Here is a 17505-nt window from a genome sequence, read left to right on the forward strand (position 1 = left end):
ACCTGGTGAAACGTGTGAACCATTGTTTGAATTAAAACAGGGGACACTCCCAGCATCCACTGTAGAGCTGGTAACTCATTTCTGATAGTAGCAGTGTTGCCGGTCCTTAACACATTTTTTGATGCACTGAAACATCAGCAAAGTTGCCAATTCAGAGTGTTAATTTACGAAAACTACGATTTCCCTAGTTCCCCCTTACAGAGGCCTCATCCGATTAGTAGTCGGTGGAAATGAAAAATTCTTTTTTCTGCTCCATAGTTTCCAAGCTACTCCAACTAAACAAACTAAAAATTAACGACAGAACATCCATATGTATGAGTTATGAGTCAATTTACATGTTTTGCGCAAAAAAAAAAAGTTACATCTGGCAACATTGTATGGTTCCTAGTGTACTTCAATCGTTGCTTCCTAGCTCAAAATATATGCATGAACAGGGCTTCATTTTGGTATAGCCTTATTCGTGTATCACTTCAGGTTCAAAAGTTCTACTATCCCAAACTCCGGGTTGCATTGTATATTGGACACCCTATAGCTACTCAAATGTTTTTCTCCAACGCGACTTATAGTACAGTATATTCAAAAATGAAAATGACATAAACCCTTTCAGTTGTCCTATGATTATGCCCTTTAGGCCAAGGGAGACGGATGATTAAGGCAGCTGAATGATAATGGAAGAATTGGTAGAATGAGAATGTACGAGGAAACGAGAATACCCAAAGAAAACCCGCAGACACGATGTAGTCTACTAGAAACTTATTTGGCCAGGGATTGAACTAAGGATCACACGCGACAGAGGTAAGCGCTCTAGCACTGAGCTACCGTGGGCCCCTTATAATATATTCAGAAATAATAATCCCTTAAATATAACATTTCGGTTTGTCAACAACTTTTGAATAATAAGTTGATCAATTAGAGCACTGTTCATTTTCTTAACGCAAATTACGTATTTTTTCTGTAAGTTATCGTAAATTGCAAGGAAATTCGTGTACTCGTAAAATATTATGTAAATAATATTTACTAGAGGAATATCATTTCTTGAACATTATAGCCATGTAATTATCTACATATATACACTCGTAGTGAACTTCTCAGTTCATCCTAGTAGGCACACATTTCTCTATCATGAATACTTAAGTGTCGTTTCGAAAATATTTAACCGTAGTAAGTACTAAATATAATTAAAATTTTGTGTAATTTAATGTTTTTAACACTTTGTTACTTTTGCGATTGGAAAGTTATGGTTTATCAATTAAAAGTCATCACTAGTTAAGATGATAATGACACGTATGAAAGAACTCACACAATGCAGTAGAAATTAATGAAAACAAGTAGCTACAACTATACATTTCATTCACTAGAGGCTTTCCTACTCAGTGTTCTATATCTATGCATACTGAGCACTTTACTATCTTTCAGTATGCTATGTTGATAAGTACATTATTAAGAGGATATTTGGCTTCTACATCTATCAGAGTGGAATCTTTTATCAATGCTGAAATATCTTTAGCAATCATTAAAAAGAATCATGTACTAAAAGTAACATTTTTCTTCGCATACAATATACATATTTCAAGAGGATAACTTGAGGTGCAGTATGCCTATTCATATTATGATGTATACCTCAACTGAATCTGGTCCATCCATTTTGAATCGAAGTTTTTTAAGTAAAGATGTCTTGGACTTAAGTGTATTTCCATTGGTCCCCGGCATGTTGCCAGAGTCTTGAGTCTTTAAGTCATGCCGTCTTTCAGATAAGTAGTCTGGAACTCTGAAATAAAGAATTGAATAATTACAAGTAAGATCAAGTCCATGACCATGATTTTTACCTCTAAAAGAACTAAATTAGAAGCAATTATTCAATGGAGGTCAGGACTTTTTAATTCATGGCAAACCTTTTAGCAGTGTTCTTTCGCATTTGATTTCTATAGCTAGAATATCCCTCGAGAGGAGTCCTGTGATAGATTGACGCTTCCAACTTACTTGTCATAACGCTAAGTGTAAGTTCTCAATGTAAAATAAAATGTCTAACATGAAGTATCCCGATCTACACAAATATACGAATAAATAAATAAATAAATATAAAGCGGGAACTTGTTGCCATATTATAATCAAAAACAAAGACTATTCGTAATTTTTAAAAATTAAGAAATAAATATATATTAATAACTGGACTTTAAATTGTGTTCACTCTTATGTGCTTAAGTTAGCATATAGCAATTGTTCTTTAAGTCTATTGAATTTAGCGCTTGAAAATATTAATCGCTATCATATTTTTATCAGTTACTTTTAAATATCGATCACTTGCTAATATTCAGAATGAAAAGAAATCTTTACAAATTGCCAGTCAGAAGGAAATTACAATGTTTCTTACAATATGTTGATTTTTCATGTATGGGTTGCATGAATACATGGAAATCTAATTTAATTCAATCTACATCAACTACTATCTTTATTCCTGAATAAATTATTTCTAAATTTTGAGAATACCACTACATTTCTAACTACTTTACGCTTTAGGCTTGTTCCCTCTTTATCCTGATTAGTAAAGTATGAAAGCCGTTTTTTCATTCTCCGTTAAGTCACCAGACAAGAACCACATGAGACGACAGAATGTAAACTAGTCAAATCTGTTCATTGGAGATCGCACATCCGCCACACCAAATTCAACTTTGTGTTCAATCATTGTGGAGTAGTGAGCATGAAACGTCTTTTAATCGAGTGGAGTGTAATCGAAGCGTCCGCAAAGAGTGAACCACATGATGTAATTCAATTTCTCCAGCGGCTGCTGATTTCCCTGGAATTCAAAAATTTGAAACGATAAAGTTTAATATTTTTAATCTTCAGGGCAAAAATGTTTTTAAATCTGGAGCCAGGAATAAAGAAAAATAAGAAGAAAATATAATAATTAACATGGATCTGCTTTTCTTTTTATGTATAAAATAGATTGCTATTGTTTACTGATCACTCGGACAACGAGTGTTTTGTTCTTTATGGTTGCTATAGTGATGGGATTATTATAATTGATTTGTAAAGATATAAGGATATACAACAAATGGAGACGTAGAAGTACGTATAGTGACTTATAGGATTTGTAGAAGCCAAAATCTTCGAAAAATACGTAAGTTTAAAAGTAATTTTATTCTGTGTAGTATCATTTGGACATTTATTGTGTGAATTACGTTTTAAGTAGTTCAATAGTTCTATTTTAACGAACTTAGGGCAAATATATAACTGACTGCAAATTAAGGTTATATATTATACAGTTCAGAAACCATGATTCACGTACTCATCAAGGTCGTCGTCTACCACATATATATCTACCCTTAGCTTCTCTCCTTGTGTAGGTCGGTAAGTCTTTCTTTTAAACTCTCTGCAGCACTTGTGCACATGGCAATCACTTACAAAGTTCCCGTCATAATCCTTGACCTTTCGATGATGAATGGCGGTTGTATTGTGTCTTCCGCCTGGAGAAATCGGACTGCATCATGTAGTTCACCCTTGATAAGTGCTTCGATTCCATTCGATACGGTTTCACCCTCACGTACTGGGTGGTTTGAGAAAGTGAGGCAAAGGTGGTTAAATAGTTTACGTGGTTTAGTTCCTGTGGGTTTCAATGTCAAAGCGACGCTAACACTAGAACCAGCATTGGCACTAGTGGAAACAGACACAGGTGCACAGTGGTCACAGGACCTGTAGTAAACACTGGTGAAGTATACTACCAAAAGTGGATTCTGATCAAGGAGCCGGAGCCAAAGAATGTTCGTCAATGGCGATGGCATTCGCGCGGCATCGTAAGGTACACAGTGGACTGGGCAAACGACGGAGAATCGACTGCCGACGCACAAGCACTGAGACGCAATGGTGAGAATTACGAAGAAGAATGACTGGAACGGAAAGCATTAAAGCAGAAAAGCGGGGGTTCAACTTCATAGAAACGAAGGACGACGGCCGAATCAATCAGTCGAAGTCCTCACGCGCGCAGGGACTCCTAACACCACCCTCAAACCTCGTGAATTGAGCTCTCACCCCTTGGTTCCCAGGTTTTAAACCCCTGGTAATCAGGTAGTGCGCTCCGATTGAACAACAGTCTGTCTCTTGGTGTGGAGGATGTAGAACAGATTAGACTGATTTGGATTTCACCATCTTACTTGGTTCTTCTCTGGTAGAATAACACAGGTTAAAAAGAAACTGGTCCTTGCATTTAGCAATTCCTTAATAAAGGAGAGAGTCTGGCCTATTCAGATTTGTTGCTATTAAGTTACTATTTTCGTACACACTCTTCTACAAGAGGTGACAGAGAGGTTTAAAAGAAACCATTTTGTGAATGGGATTTATGTCCGAGCACGTATGGCTTAGGAACAACACTTTTTACATGTATTCGCGTCTTCTGCAACCTAGACAACACAAAAGGTTGTAAATTCCTCTATCAAAGACTGTTTTTACAATATCTGTTACTACAAGCAACAGTAGGGAATGAAATTAATATTATATTAGGACAATGACACATTCACCAGGTGAATATGAGGAATATAGCCCGGAGCTTTAAGCGTCTGCCAAACTTCTTAAGCTCAGAACGGCATGAAGAGTTTAGAAGCACGGACTGCGATGAATACGCAATGGAAGGGTGGATGGACCACAAGTGTTACACAATGTGACGTTTTCATATACGTTTTTAAGTTTTTTTTTTTTTTTTTTACTACAAGATTGTCACTTTCCAACGTTATCATACAGGAGAGGTAACGGGTTCGATTCCCGGTGGGGGCACTCGGTCAAAAAGTGTAAAAAGCATTTTCAGGCCAGCCATCCTGAATGAGGTTTTCCTCATTCAAACCACGCAAATATCGGGGTGGTACCTAACATACAAGTCCCAGGCCACTTCCTTCCCTTTCCCCGGATAGGTGCTCGCCGAGGGACGTCATCCTTCAAAACGTGTCGGGTTACCATGGCCATAGATACCGAAAGCCCAGAAATTTAAATCCTAAATCCGCTATCATACAGAGGAATGTCAGAGATATAACATGTGGTTTTTCTTTGTTTCTAGTTTTTATTTGGGGTGGACCATAGCTCTCTCAATCTATCTTTGAGTGTGTCACTGCACTAAGAGATTAATTTCGTTGTCTTTGATTTGATTGATTTATTTATATTTATGTCCTTTGGCAACAGCACGGCTACCTAGGACGAGATCTATAGTTTAAAGTGGGTAGTGGTTTCCCACACGGAAACGAACCTCGCACTTAATGCACTGAAGAGACGGGCACAAGCTGCTAGACCAAGGAGCAGGATAGTTTGTATTTACAGTAATTATGAAATCAGCCTTTCATATAAGTTTCACAACCTAAAAGTTTGACTAGTTTGAAAGATGAGAATACACGTATGGACAAGTAGCGGCTAAGCTGTATGTTTTCAGAGATTCTGTATACAGAATAATTTCTTTTGATCCCCTCTATCCCTTCAAAGGTTTGAGACATAAACATGAAAACACTCTATAGATCAATATATGTCGCTTTAAAAATAACAGCAGAGCTAGTGAAGGAACAGATTTCCGAAGAAGACATGTGATATCTAAGGTGCGATTTCATGCAGAGAACTACGTTCTAAAGTCTTACCTTTTCATCATTCCTATCTTCGCTGCTCCAAGTTGACGATCTTTCCGACGTGGCCTTTCATTCAAATATTGAGCTCTCGCAGCATACGTATTGAATGAAGAAAACGTATGTTGAGTGTCAAGCTGTAAATTCAATGGAGAGGTCACATAATGGAAATGTCTGAACACATATACCAGGGTGTCTACTGGAATACCAGAAAGTAAATTCATGACTTTTTCATGACTTTTCATTACCTTTTTGTTCAAATTTTCATGACCATGGCGATAAAAATTTACCATTAGTAATAATAAACCCCTACGATCAGTGATGCATCGGAACTATGCGGGTTGCTAGTCTTAAATATCACTTATTGTGAATCTTAAAGAAAGAATCTAAAATTCTGCCGCCTTGTGCTCGAGCACAGAATAGCACTTACCTAAATACGGACCTGCTCTTACCAGTGAATCAACTGTATTTGAAGTTTTAATTCTGAGTATAATTATCCATCTAGCAGAAATTTGTCTAAAATTAAGCACTCAGAGAACTGCCCAAAGACCAAACAAATTATAAAAGAAATTCGTTTTAAAAAAATAGATCATCAAATTTAAAATCTGCAAACTCAAACGAATAATATTATTTGCATAAGTCTAAAGGCCCAAAAATACACAATTTACATTTCTTAGAAGTAAAGAAATAGCAGGTCACAAAATTGGACAGTAAAAAGTTGTTACTATATTACAGAGACTAGAAGATGAAATGGGGAGCAGCTAGAAAGACAGTAAAGTACCAGTTAGCCAGCACTAACTGGTGGGGGAAATTCTCACAATTACTGACCTGATACAACTGTTTCAGTACATGCAGTATGAGGTATAAAAGTATGAAGTATAAAAATATACTCTGAGATTTCAGATTTTCATGACCAGTTGGGTAAATAAAGGACTTTTTCATGACTTTCATGACCACTAAGCAAAATATATGACTTTTTCATGACTTTCATGACCAGTAGACACCCTGTATACCTTCATATACATTGTAGGAAAAATTACCTTGGTACTGATAACTGTATGACGTGAATTCGTATCCTCAGTTGTAAAATGTTCAATGTAATTTAAGAACGCTCGTAAACTCATCGATAGGTGTTGCTGCCGCACAAGTTACAGTCATGTGGATAATACTAAACTATTACATTAACGCACCAACACATGGTACGCAAATTACCAATATCAAATCGTTTTACTCATCCTCCAATAACGTAAAAGAATTAAGTGTTACGTGAGGCTGTATTACTTCCGGTTCTGAGATCTCCACTATTAAACTACTGAACTCGAACCTCAGTTGTATTGCAGAAATATTTGTTTTCAGAGCAATATATTCCACTGCTCAACAAATAAAAACTTTATTTATACCACCGCGATTAAAATGGGTGATTCTTAAGGAAACGGTCACGCTGATTTCGAAAATCACCATAAGAATGAACTGTCACGTCCGGTTCAAAAGATAAGAAGATTTATTATTAGTATTATATACAGTATAACCTCGAATATCCGACAGTTTTTGGGCTAGTTCTCAGCCCCTATTCAACCAATTTACAGGAAATTTGGAGGGTAAGCTTCTAGGGCTATCTATTTGGTCTAGGAATTAATTCGTGCGGTTGGTACGCACACATTGAAGCTGTAGTACAAACACAAAATACATAAATACCTTAAGAAAAATATTGTCCATCGCTAGCCACCACTTTCGCCCATCTGTCAGGCAATGTACGGATTCCGTGGCGAAAGAAGTCCTCATTCTTGGAAGCGATCCAGTCAGAGACCCATGTTTCGATATCTTCTGAAGAAGTAAACCGCTGTCCAATCAAATCGTTGTTCATGCAATCGAACAAGTACTAGTCCGAAGGAGCAACGTCTGGTGAATACGGCGGGTGGGGTAAAACTTCCCATCCGACATTTTCTAAATAGGTTTTGACCGGTTTTGCGACATGTGGGCGAGCGTTATCATGTTGAACAATAAGTTTATCATGTCTGTTCTCCCATTCTGGTCGTGTTCTGGCCAGAGCTTGCTTCAAACGCATTAATTGTCGTCGATAACGTTCTCCATTCATAGTTTCACCCGGTTGCAGCAGCTCATAGTACACCACACCTTTCATATTCCACCATATGCACAGCATAACCTTTGCACAGTGAATATCTCGTTTTGGTTGTGATGGACCTGGTTCACCTGGTTTCACCCAGGCCTTTTTTTCGTTTCGGGTTCTCGTAATGGATCCACTTCTCATCACCCGTAATAATTCGATGCAGAAACCCCTTTCTGCTCTGTCGTTGAAGCAGCAATTCGCAAATGGTTTTTCGTCTTTCAACGTCTCTGTCTTTCAATTCATGTGGAACCCAATGTGACATCTTTTGAATCATTCCCATGGCTTTCAAGCGTTTGGAGACTGTTGTTTGATCAGCGCCTAATGCTGCTGCAAGTTGTTCCTGCGTTTGACACGAATCCTGCTCGAGCAATGCTGTCAATTCTTCGTCTTGAAATTTTTTTGGCTGTCCAGCTCGCTCTTGGTCTGCCAAGCCGAAATCACCACTTCTAAACCGTGCAAACCACTTCTGACACGTTCGCTCAGCTAGAGCATGGTCACCATACACTTCCACCAAAATACGATGACTTTCAGTCGCACTTTTCTGCATGTTAAAGTAATGCAGCAGGACACCCCGCAAAAACACTTTATCAGGCACAAATTGCGCCATGTTCACTTAACTACAAACTGGTGTTGTTGACGCTTTAATCCACTGCCCTATACTACGAACGATACGCGATGACAGGGGTTTGCAACACACGTGTGGACACACGGAACTGTGGGACGCTCCGTTCGTTGCGCCATCTCTTGTCCACCCGCACGAATTAATTCCTAGACCAAATAGTTATGTTTTCCAAAACTTGAGACAGATTGGTTAAACAGGGGCTGAGAAATAACCCGAAAACTGTGTCGGATGATCGTGGATCTTACTGTATTATGCGTACATTAAAACGTTCCGATACAAATCGTTACATGATCACGCCTATAAGGTTTTAACACATTTATAAAATCATGAAATTCTTTTAAATCAGCTTACTAATGTAAACTAACATGTATTAAATCAAATGACGTAGAGAAGAATTGAAAAACTTTTTAGGTTCATGGAGATAAGATGTTTATAAAAAGTCTTGGAAATATCTATTCAAACTTTTGATGATGATTTCATTATTAAGTGTCCCCATTTGTCAGGCAATATCTACACTATTGATATCTTATACTGTAACGAAATATGCCTCTTACCTTCCTTACAAACGCTTGCGTTTGCAGCTTTTAAGCCAACAGCATGGAACACCCTAACTGATGGCAAAGTATTATCATTATAAAGCAATACGGTTTTCAAACTAAATTTTGAGGAACCGATAAAAATAATCGTCACTCATCTGGATTGTATGATACATCTATTTGGTTCATCAAACCAGTAACCTCTGTACAGAAACACAGATATTCTCCTCCATAGCAAAATATTGTGCAAAGGGTTGATGCCTTCGTCGAAGCTCAGAAATTTTTGTATCAGAAGCAAGTAATTTCCATTGCTGTAGTTTAGAACCTAGAAGTTCGAATGCTTCTTTCGACAAATTTAAGTTCAGTGCTAAGTCGTTTAAGTCTTCCTGCACTATTAAATGTATATCACTGTCAGCATGTATTGGTATCTAGTCCGGATCTATTGATGTAGAAGCCACTGGCTCCGGTGAAACGTCAGGTTCATTCCAGTCATCTCCTTCCACTGTCTACGTGTCAGGGGGTATAGATATTGGTAAATCGTCACTGTGAGGCACGGGTCGTATGGCCGAAGGAATATCAAGATACTGGATGACGTGTTTATTTTTTCTAGACATGCCGGAGATCTTAGTCATGCAATCATTAAAGTGGTTTGTTGGTATCCTCCACACAATCGGTACAGCAAACGGCAAGACTCTTAGTTTCTCATGTAACCACAACCTAAATTTGTTGTACAAGTTATGCAGCACTGATGAGGAGCCATGGCTTGTCCTGGTCACCAATTCGACAACCGAAGTACAAAGAATAAGTAAGTTTTGTAATATTATATATTTTCTTCGTTTGTGGTTTGGGTGTAAATTTACCATATACATAAAAAAAAGGATGATTACTATCCATTTCATAAAGATAGGCCCCTGACTTCGTGGTGCTGCCACGACGTTCAGTCAAAACTTATATTGCATTGCCGTACCTCGTTGGAATTGCTGGAATGTTGTCTTTTCAATACTTAAGACATAAAAATTTTCTTTGTACTATGTAGTGAGAAAAAAATAAAAATTAATGAAAAAGTGCGTATTTTTTCGTACTTTTTTGGTAGATCAATGTTTATAGGACTATATCTCAGAAAAGAGATCACGTGAAATAATTTCCTGTGTACAATATGTAGATGCATCCATTAACTGTAAGTTGTGAAAAATTCAATTTTCATCACTTGATACTTTTTGTGTAATTAAAACAAATGTACAACGCTCTGATCTCCTTTACCATGGTAGGTAGAGAAACGTACAAAACACTGTTCGAAAATTTGGAAGTCTAGTGTTCCAAATATTTGAAACTATTAACAAAAAAGGTTTAGTTGGTAGAGTATTTATAAAAAAAAAATTACTTCAACATATTCTATGCGTTAAGCGGTGAGCCATGTTGCAGTCCAATCTTTAATTTCCCGCGCTTATATGAAGATACAGCATACAGTAAGTGGAAGTGCGGCACCGCTGTCGTACAGTGTTGTCGCGTTCAGGAAGCCTGTAGCGCGAAGCCTACTTCATAAAGAATGTAATAGGAAAAAGTATTTATTATAATCTTTCACAACATCATAAAAATAATAATAATGCATTACACATCTCTATGTAATCAAAATAAAATTTTGAAGTAAAACATCCAAAAACTCATCTCTTAATCTATTTACTTCATTCACTTTCGTAATGGGTTTGTCGACTCATCGCTGCTCCTGTTATCTTCCTGAACACTTATTAACAATGGCTCCATTTCTACCTCAATATCTATCAGTATACACACTTTCCAGGTTAGGAACATGTTAAAGGCTAAAAAGAAATGTAGCCTTGGCAATCACGTGTTCACCCAAGTTCTGCGATCAGTTCCCCTGCCGAATGTACAGTAACACAGAATGGGTCCTTTGTTTTCTTTCAACGAAAGAAAACAATGCAATGAGTAGCTGACGAGGGCTGTATTTGCGTCTAATCACGTCGCACTGATTACGTCTTCAACAATTCCCTTCGGTTCGTAGGCGTCAAAAACTTACAAACGCATATATATATATGGATATTCCTTTACGAGCGGCGGTATTACAAAAAGAAGAGGCAAAATTTTTAGCGATAATGAAATTGCAGAACTGATGAATGACTCCGACTCAGACGGTTATGAGTTAGTAATGAATAGTAATGACATTGATTATTCTGTGCTCAGTGGCGTATTCCGGAGTGAACAAGGAGTAACTCGGTTTCAAGTGAACCTGAGGCTGCGCCGGGAAAGAGAGAAAAAAAACGTGTCGTTTCTATTCAAAGACAGATTCTGATGTAGCTTGGAGCGATAAAATTCAAGTAAACGCAAAACCCCTGTTTAGTGGTGTCCCGGGAATTGATCAAAATGCTGGGCTATCTACAGAGTATTCCGCATATAAAGTGTTTCAGCTGTTTTTAACGATGAAGTTTTATAGTAAAAAAAAGTTGAGTTAATTTTGAATTGAACTCCTGTTCAGCAGTGAGGCTATATGAGACGTGGACCTACTGATAAACGTGGAATCCACACTACAAGTACGTAGCATCCGCAAGGTGATAGGAAGTTTTTAATAAATATTAGCGTTTATTGCAGGAATGCAAATAACCAGTCGCCCGGGGCGTATGGTTCATCGGTGCGGGCGAGTATTTAATATCATATGGAAGTTAAGTAAATTATTTTATTATGTGATGTGGGCTAGTAACTTTTTTCTTGGGCGAGTAAACTTTTGTTGCTTATTTGCATCCTTGGTTTATTGCCTGATATATAAAGTTGGACTTTGCGTGGGAAAGTGCTTCGAAATGTACAACACTAAAGAGAAGTACTGGGACTCCTAGATCTGAAAACAGATTTTCTGTGAAGTATAAACTCAATATTACATATCAACTAAGGTTGTGCCGTATAATAAAGTTTGTGCTTGTATTTGTTTCTGTGCAAGTGTATTTTGTACTGCGTGCAGTAAGTGAAAAACTGACAAAATGCAACAAATTTTCGAGGACCATCACATGCAAATCCAAACAAAATAAGAGTTCGCTTTTCTAATTTTGAACACTTGACACATTTAGTGTATATCCTGTTAATTTCTAAGAAATTGGTTTAAAATCTGTGGAGACATAAAATTTTAAAAATATCTAAAAAGTGCCGGACAGTGTGCATGACAAGTTTAAATACCCGTCCGGCTGAGAGTGTATAGCGCCAGGAAAATGTGACAACGTAGCACTCCGTATAAACTGCGATAGGAAAGGGCGCAAAGCTGAGAAAATCATAATGTCATATTTGTGATTGTTTATCTTTTAAAACAAGTCAAAACAGTTTGGTTGAAAAAGCTACTTTAAGATCTTTCTAAAAGTTTTTTTCAGATTGTAAATACACCGTAGCAATTCAGAGATAATGATGTCTCACTTTTTACTGAATAACAAGAAAATTACTACGTGTTGAGTAATGAAATTTTCAGAACTTACAGGTAATATATGCATCTACATATCGTGCACAGGAAATTATTTCATGTTATTTCCTTTCCGAGATATAGTCCTATAAACATTGATTTACCAAAAAAGTACGAAAAAAATACGCACTTTTTCATTAATTTCTATTTTTTTCTCACTACACAGTACAAAGAAAATTTGTATGTCTTAAGTATTGAAAAGACAACATTCCAACAATTCCAACGAGGTACGACAATGTAATATAAGTTTTGACTGGACGTCACGGCAGCACCGTCAAGTCAGGGGCCTATCTTTATGAAATGGATAGTAGTACACATTCGGCGTGAACCAATTCGTTTCATTTTGTACCAATAACTCACTTGATACTCAGCCCAATACTCGATTTCTAAAACAATATACTTCAAACACATATACACAATACACGCGCGAAGAGATCTTGTCAACAACACACTGCCACACGTTAAAGACATCTTGTTAACAACTCTGAATTCTGACACCTCACACAGGAATTTATTTTTCTTTTAAGAGAAGGAGAACGCGATAAGACAATGGGCCATACATAGGTTTTCTCACTTTAAATCATCGGTGAGCTATAACGAAAATACATAGTGATATGTGGCGCGAGTGACCAAATAAATGAATTTTTTATAACCTAAAGGGCTTACAATTAGTGCTACCAATTTAGGGATTTTGTCGCTAAATCTAGCGATCTGATAATATATTTTAGAGACAAGATTTGTTTCGTTTACCATTGTTACACTAGGGATTTAGCAACTTTTGAAATGTCGTACAGCTAATAAACTAGCATTATTTCCATTACGATTAAAGTTTCTAGTGACTTTTCGTAGTACGTTTAGTCACATTTTTGTTAACGCTGTTGGCAACACTGCTTATGATTGTTATCTATTTGGAAAAAAAAAAAAAGAGATAAGAGGACTTTGAGAGGCACAATGTCCTTATGGCAAAGTGTTTTAAACTTCCACTCTTCTTCGATTCTTGACGGTTAACTGGGTTTACTTTACGTTCATTTCAATAAATTACATGTGTGAGCGAAATATATCTCATGCAATATTTCAGAACTGTGACGTGATGTGCAAAAATTATTATCATATTCGTTTCCTAAGCACCAAAATCAGTCAGAATCACCTATTATTTTCGCGGAGGTAAAAATCATGTTGGGCAATAATTTATTCGTCAGTTGATTTTAAGTTTAGCGTCCCGTTCAGCACCGAGGATATAAGAGACATGGATCTACAGCTTAACATGGAATCCAAACCACATGAGCGCTACAGGATATCGAACCCGTGTGCCCAGCAGTCAAGACGCATAAGGTAACATATAGACACGAAGGAATTCGCAACTATTTATTGTATCTCCCAGAGCGGAGGTTGGGCAGTGGCGGACTATGTTTTCTTTTTTATTTAACCTCACAGCCGGAGATAGAACGGCCGCACTATACGATGCTGAAAATCAAATATTGTACAATTCTGTGCAAAACTCAAACAAACATAAAATGACTTAAATATCATCAACGTGGATGAAGAAAGAACAAAATTTAATTATCAATCATTAAAAGTCAAATCATTGCATTAATATAACGGCAAACAGAAAGTCTTGTAGCACACAAGTCCCAAAAAAGGCTAACAGAACTACGTAATTGACCAGGGTGGAAAAAAATCATGATTACTTTTTAGAAAATCATTTTTGCTGATTTTTTTATTTAAATCGAATTTTTTGATTTAAATCAAATCTTTCTCCTTGTATAATACAAGTCGCAAACTGAAGAAAAAAAAAACATTAGGAATTAGTATTAAATGTTAATTATTCCATTTAAGAGAAAGTATCGGAGTTGAATTTTGAATTAATCCCTACTCCTGAACCTATTTTAATGACAAATAATGTTTCTTAAGCATTAAGGAAAAAATACAGCAACGTTTATCAACTTGACACTTGTTTTTCACAAAAGTTATTGCTATTTGGCAGAGGCATATTTTTTTTTTAAAAAAAAAAACGGAACTAGCTTGCGGAAATAGATACAAAATACATAAATTTCGCCTAAAGTTATAAAATCTTAAAAAAAATAATTTTCGGAGGGGATCGGACCCCTCTAAACACGCCCCTATTATCTGGGAACAAACAGACGCGCACACAAAAGAATTTTCGTCTTAAATATCCGTGGTGATTTCTCGTTGGAATAGTTAACGATTTAAAAACCCAATGTTACGAAGAGAAGAAAGCAGGATTCCCCCGTTACCCGTTCAAAACGAGATTTTCCCTAATCATCCTCTGTGCTGAAACACTCGTTTTCATACTGTGGTATACATACATTTCAGTCTTATTGTTTTATTATCTCCCATAATCGAAATAACACAACAGAAACGGGATTTTACTTATTTTCACTTTAAATTAATTTATTTCGGAATTTGATTTAAATCAACGATTTTTATTTTTTTTTAAAAAATCAAGTGATTTAAATCAGACTGATTTAAATCAATCCACCCTGTAACTGACACAAATGTTATGAATAAACAAGTAGAGGACAATATCAGACAAGCAAAGGAAATCATAAGGTAACTTATGGAAGTGTAAATCCTGATATAATTTTCTTAATATTGTAGCCGCCCCTTCACATTGCCGGGTCACTCCTACAAACATCACCAAGGCAACACGAGACGGTTCCAAATAGATTTAAAATTTTATGTTGGCCTGGATATCGAAAGGTACGCTGCCAAGTCCCCCGGTCGTGGTGCGCAGCAATGTGGAAGTGATTGGTACTATTTGGATGGTCTTCTGAAATAATGATGGCTATTAGATATAGCTAGAATGGCAGTTAACAGTTGATCAATCTCACAGAAACGAACATTAGGATGATGGACGGGAATGAAGTGCGTATGACTATAGCGCCTCATAATACATGTCTCAATCAGGTTTTACAATTAATTATTTGCCACAGACGTGAAGTCTTCAAAGAGAACAATACGCTACACACGCAATAGACAGGACTCTATAGGCACCATGTGGCTAAATTTTGCAGCGTTGCCTCAAACATTTAGTTTCACCGTGACTATTATAGTATCCTGATTAACATGCATTTGCGACTAGCGTTAGACTATGCTATACGGCCGCATCCACCATCAGTACGCTTCACCACTATAGACCAGATATGCTATCATCTGCCAAGAACAGCTACGATACCTATTTTCATCTACGACAGAGAAGTAAGACGTATTCAGGTAATAAGATATTGTTAGGGATTCTAACTGTTTACTCGTACATGTTTCTCATATTTATATCACCTTCAGTAAAATATAAATATTATTATATAAAATTTCACAGTACAGATGCACCAAATTAATTAACGCTATGTCTGTAATAATCTTATGTATTTGGCGAGAAAGAGTTCTAGATTAAATTTACAATAGATTAGGAAGGAAAATGTATCATGTTATTTTGTTACATAATTTCGTTAAATATTTAAATAGAAAATTGAAATTTATTATATAATTCATAATTCCAAATCTGCATATATACTAACAAATTGAACATCTTTATATAAATAATCTTTGACTCAATGATAAAATCGATTAAATAAACAAACTATTTAAAACTTTCAGATAAGTAGCTAATTCAGGAATTGACAAAGTCAAATTTACATTAAAGCATTAAAGCATACAAATACTGTAAGGACCATGTGCCAAAATGGTCCGTTACAATATCCCTAATATTACTTATTCTCTTAATTGTTTAACATGTCTTTTCTGTTTAATCTGTATAAGTTATAAAAATCACATCCACAGTTGTTATTCTATATGGAAAATATTAAAAGTTATATGAGATAGACTATATTTAACCAGTTCTTAAGTTGATAAAATGAAGTTAATTTCCTCTCAACTTATCATCTTGTACGGACATTTTTAACTGACGTATTTATCAATCAATACTTACTACAACTTATTTACAACTTATTAAAAAATATTTTTGTGGAATATATCATCACTTAAGATTGTTTAGAATGTACAGAAGATTGTTCAAAATAAGATGAACAAGTTTGTCGTGGCGTCATGGTAAGTCAAATCCACGCAGAGTGAACCACTTGGACTGTGTGTGAAGCGAAGCCTGGTGAATAAGCAGTAAGCAGGAGTGCGATCGATTACGGGGAGAACTACATCTGCGGACTTTCAAAAGCGCACCGGAGTCTGTCAGTGATAGTTAAAGATTGCAAGGAGCTTGATTTGGGCATCAGTACAGCCACCATGCAACGTGTGATCAACGGTTGTGTCACACTACCGCCAGAATAACGAGAGCACCCCAGAAACAAGACGTGAAACAGACTTCAGCCAAACTGCCCAGCTGGAACAATGTGTGTCATTCGCTGTGAGATAATGAAGGAGAACTATCCAACATAACGGAGTTTGACCAGGCGACATGTCATATCCATCAGCACCGTCCACATCATTCACCGTAACTTGGAACTGAAGGTGCGACATAAACCACGCGGACATCCAGGAAAAGTTTACCTGGACCTCTGATCGACACATCCAGGAAAAGTTTACCAACGCCAGGAAACTGTATGAACGGTACCTCGCAAGTGACAAGCGACAGTGGGTCGTCACATTGGATGAAGTGTGACTGTACTTGGACGACATTACTAAGACACACGCCATTTTCTACCGAGCCAAGGGCAGTGAGACCACATCATAGCAATGCAAGAACTTTCCACACAGATTCATGGTGGTGACCCGATATTGCAGTTGGGTGCACTTCCTCTTGTGTAGGTGCCATCCAATGTGAAGGTCAATGCGATCCACTTCAGGAAGAACGTTATGGATTCTCTCCTTGCGATACACATTCCACGACTATACGGTCACGAGAGCAGGAACGTGTCCATCCATATGGATAAAGCTTCCAGCAAGACTATCAGGTCTTCACTGGTCTACTACATCCAGAAAGAGACCGAGTTGGGTATCAATGTGATGCCATTTTCATGTCCCCCGATGTATCTCCCAAAAAGTTCTTTGGCTCTGGGATATTGAAATAGGGCTTCGGAGTCATCCACGTACTACTGAAGGCTTTGGAATGTCTCCAACGCGGCCTGGCAGGAGATTCCTCTTCATGCCCTCCGATGAAGCCTCCTCCAGTGGAAACATCCGTGTAGAGCCATTGTCAGAGCCCG

General features: G+C 37.1%; 1 protein-coding gene across 1 annotated transcript in view; it reads right to left on the minus strand.

Annotated features, from left to right (window-relative positions):
• LOC145685993 (E3 ubiquitin-protein ligase PHF7-like) overlaps window positions 1-17505 on the minus strand; it is a 152755-nt gene that overhangs the window by 8187 nt on the left and 127063 nt on the right. The window contains exons 10-11 of the mRNA XM_081758804.1: window positions 5607-5728; window positions 1621-1768 (exon numbers count right to left, since the gene is read on the minus strand). Coding sequence (XP_081614930.1) covers window positions 1621-1768; window positions 5607-5728 — 270 coding nt within the window. The remainder of the gene's footprint in view (window positions 1-1620; window positions 1769-5606; window positions 5729-17505) is intronic.

This window comes from Thermobia domestica, chromosome 5 (assembly GCF_964235325.1).
Source record: "Thermobia domestica chromosome 5, izTheDome1.hap1.1, whole genome shotgun sequence".
Taxonomy (NCBI): domain Eukaryota; kingdom Metazoa; phylum Arthropoda; class Insecta; order Zygentoma; family Lepismatidae; genus Thermobia; species Thermobia domestica.